The sequence below is a fragment of the Cavia porcellus genome, unplaced genomic scaffold (assembly GCF_034190915.1).
Source record: "Cavia porcellus strain 051 isolate PalLab524CR breed Dunkin Hartley unplaced genomic scaffold, mCavPor4.1 scaffold_5, whole genome shotgun sequence".
In the NCBI taxonomy this organism is placed as follows: Eukaryota; Metazoa; Chordata; class Mammalia; order Rodentia; family Caviidae; genus Cavia; species Cavia porcellus.
The window spans coordinates 36,528,903-36,532,587 of record NW_026947488.1 but is presented as its reverse complement, the minus strand read 5'-3'; the positions used below and the strand labels follow the sequence as shown (position 1 = coordinate 36,532,587).

General features: G+C 49.0%; 1 protein-coding gene across 1 annotated transcript; it reads left to right on the top strand.

Moving 5' to 3' along the window:
- Positions 1–89: 89 nt before the first annotated feature.
- Positions 90–3,512, top strand: LOC100726589 (protein PET117 homolog, mitochondrial). Its single transcript, XM_003476510.5, has 2 exons — positions 90–249; positions 3,324–3,512. Exons 1-2 carry the CDS (start codon positions 154–156, stop codon positions 3,471–3,473), a joined length of 246 nt encoding a protein of 81 aa, XP_003476558.1. The 5' UTR covers positions 90–153; the 3' UTR covers positions 3,474–3,512.
- The last annotated feature ends 173 nt before the right edge of the window (positions 3,513–3,685 follow it).

Here is a 3,685-nt window from a genome sequence, read left to right as displayed (position 1 = left end):
TGCCTGTGGAATAGGCAGGGCGTTCGGTGTTCGGCTCTCGATTGCTCGCACTTGGCGCGTCTGTGGCTCGAGGGCTCTGCGCTCGAAGGGTCCCGCCTGGCGGCATTTGCGCATGCTCCATGACCTCGGCAGGTGGGGACGTGGTGGCGCGGGATGTCGCGGGCCTCCAAGGTGGCGCTGGGCCTGTCCGTGCTGCTCACCGCGGCCACAGTGGCTGGCGTGCACCTCAGGCAGCGGCAGGACCGGCAGGTCTGTGGCGCATGGCTGCCCCCGCCGGGCCCGCCCTCGTCGGGCCTGGGCCTGAGGTCCCGTGGGTCTTTCCCGGCCCTGAGCGCGTTCTCGGGGTTCGGTCTCCTGTGAAGTAGAGCGGGGTTCCGGGATGCGTTGTGTCAGGGCCCCCGCCCCGAATTCCGGGTCCGCTGCTCGCAGCCCTCGCTGCAGCCGGGGTCCTTGGCAGAGGTCGCTGTCGGCTCCTGCACCGTACAGGTCGCAGGTTCTGGAGGGTCAGGGTTCCGTTCAAGGTTTGCCCCAGGGCACTCGTGTTTGCGGAAATATGCTTTTCTTGGCGATCGGCGTCCAACCGTGCGCCCCGAGCCCGCGTTCTCCGTCGAGCCCGGCGGCGTGTGGGGCCGGGCGTGAGCGGCTGGCGCGGGGCAGCCTGGGAGTCGGTACGGGAATGGGACCGGGGCCGCCCTGCGCCTGTAGCCCGCGGCAGTGGTAGTGTAGAGAGCGTGTCGTCCTCGAGCCGCGACGGGACACCTCCTCAGGTGTAGGGGTTGAACCTGGTTTGCGGAAGAGGGAAAATAATGAATGGGAGGAGTCGAGAGCAAGCTGAGACCAGAGATTTGAAGTTAGGATCAAGAGCAAGAATGAGAGATTTTGGGCTGGGGATTTAGCTCAGCGACATAATCGCCTGCCTTGCAAGCAGGCAGTCGTGAGTTTGATCCCCGGTACCGATAAAAAGGAAAAAGACTTAAAAAAAAAAAAAAAAAGAATGAGAGATTTGAGGGGGTTCAGTTTTAGGAATGGAGGAAGATTCCCTGCCTAAAGGAGGAGGAGGAGGAGGTCCTAGTCCCGCGGAAGCTTGAAGTAGAGAGCGGATTTGGGCGCAGTTCTAAAGTCAGTGATTTTGGTAGGGGTGGACTGGAGTTGTGTGAAGAGCCCTGGCTCCAAATCCTGTGTCCTGCGAAGTTTGCAACAGTGTGACTAAGACGCCTCCCATTAAACTAAGATGTGTTGAGTATGGGGGCTCCATGTGGTGTGGATCTGTATCCAAATCCTAGAGGATGCGCACATAGTCAGGGTTGGGAATCACTGTTAGAGACTGGGAAAATAGAAAACAGAAAGGTTTAGTAGTTTGGTGATTGGAAATGAAGAAAAGGTTGACTAGTGTAACCAGCGTTTATGTCACCTGTAGACCTTCCTTAGGGACTTCCTTTCCCAAAAGCAAAAGGTGGGATGAGATTGGCACCACGAGTGTCCAGAGGTTTGAAAGATGGCACAAAATCTTTTAATGACCATTATTTCCTGACTGGCTGCCACCCACCAGGCACAGTGGTAAGCTCTTTGTTTACCTCCCTTTTAGCCCATCCAACCCTAAAGAAACCAAGTACAGATGGATCTCAACTTAGGATGGTTCCACACACACACACACAAAAAAAATATTAAAAAGTTTTAAAGCAAACATACCCAGACCTCAGGGCCCACCCCCATTAATTCTGCCTGCTGAGGCTGTTGTTAAAAGCTTAATTCTGTGAAAGATAACATGTCAGTTACCCCTAAAGACTGAGTTGGTATTTCTCATTATCAGGCCACTGTTCTGAACTTCCGTCTTATAGTGCCTGTCAAGATAATTTGATGGGTCATATTTTCCCTCTGCTACTAGTAGTCTCATGTTCTGTTTGTGACTGATCAGTGAGTTTTGTTTGTAAATTTTTTTTTTTTTTTTTAGATAGGGTATCTCTGTGCAGTTCAGGCTGTCCTTGACCTCACTTTGTAGCCCAGGCTGGTTTCGAACTCGCAATGATCCTTCTGCTTCAGCCTCCTGAGTGCTGGGATTATAGGCATGAGCCACCATGCCTGGCTTGTTTGTAATTTTTGTTGTTGTTAAGGCAGGGTCTTGCTATGTAGTTCAGCCAGGCTTTGAACTTATTTTGTAGCCTAGGTGGCCTCGAACTCAGGAGTGATCCTCCTGCCTTAGCTTCCTGAGTGCTGGGATTACAGGTGTGTGCCACCATTCCTGACTTATTTTCTGGCTTATTTTCTTGTATTCTTAATAGTTTTTAAGATTTCGGTAATTTTTTCCTGCCATGCACTCTATCTTTATTATTTAATAGTTGTTATTTTGCACACTAGGGATTGAACTGAAGGCTATCATACTGAGCTACATCCCCAGCCCTTTTTACTTTATTTTTTCTAATTAAGTTTATTGGTACAATTTAGGTATACACTGATCACATTCATCATAAGGAATTTGCACCTATAGATGATATGTCCTGGGGCTGGGGATTTAGCTCAGTGGCATAAGCACCTGCCTTGCAAGAGCACGGTGGGGAGTTCAATCCCTGATACTGATTTAAAAAAAAAAAAAAAAAAAAGGATATATCTTGGTTCCTCCAGCCTGTTTTGTTATATCTTCAAACAGAGTTCTGCTAAATCACTAAATTGTTCAAGCTGGGCTCAAACTTGTGATTTTCCTGCCTCAGCCTCCCAGGTTGCTGGGATTACAGGTGTGCACCATCGTGCCTACAGTTGATGTTTATTCATCTCCGGTAACTGCTAACAGGAAAATAGTTCACAGTTTTACTATAGTATTTTTACACACACATACCTGTGCTGCTGCCACATGCAGCAATGTGGATCAAAGCCAAATCCTTCACTGTGTCCCTGTTTCTTAGGGATAGAGTTTCATCAGGTTGCCATGGCAGGACTGGAACTTTTGATCCTCCTCCCTCAACCTCCCAAAGTATTGGGCCTGCAGCTGTGCACCAGCAGTTAAAGGTTTTGAAATTCAATGTAGGGCCAGTTTTTTTTTTTTTTTTTCCTTTTTGTTATTTCCTGTGATGTTTTCTATATTCCATGTTCAGGAATTTCTTAAGCTGTGCTAAGAAGTCATCTCGGTGATAACATAGCACACAACCACATTTGCCTTCTGGTTTCTTTATTACATTTCACATTTGGACAGAGAGTTGAAATAGTAATCGGGTATTTGGAATCCGGGCATCTGAAGTGTATTTTGGTAGTGCTGGTATTTGGAGTTGAATGGCACAGGATGGGAACCACCTGCTCAGGGCGTTACTGAAATCTGTTTCTTACGCTTTTAGAGACTTCGTGACGGAGTGATCCGAGACATTGAGAGGCAAAACCGGAAAAAGGAAAACATTCGTCTTTTAGGCGAGCAGATTATTTTGACTGAGCAACTTGAAGCAGAAAGAAAGAAGATCTTGTTAGAAAAAGGATCTCAGAAAACGTGATTTTTAGTGAGCGTGACCTGTTTCTGGGACAGACTGCTCTGTGAATCGAGTGTGTGTATCAGGGCAGAGGAGCTCTGTGGGACCCCTGCCCTCCTTTCCTCACTGTCCTTTTAGGCTTGATGGAGTGAAGCAGGGGACCCTGTGTCTTCGGGCCCTCCTTTAAGAACCCGTGCGTCTGAGCGGGGAGACTGCGAGGTGGATGCTCCGTGCAG

Excerpts from the sequence above, each read along its gene's own strand:
- LOC100726589 (XM_003476510.5), top strand. The coding sequence starts at position 154 with ATGTCGCGGGCCTCCAAGGTGGCGCTGGGCCTGTCCGTGCTGCTCACC. Across the intron at positions 250-3,323 it reads GGCAGCGGCAGGACCGGCAG|AGACTTCGTGACGGAGTGAT; the intron begins GTCTGTGGCGCA and ends TTACGCTTTTAG.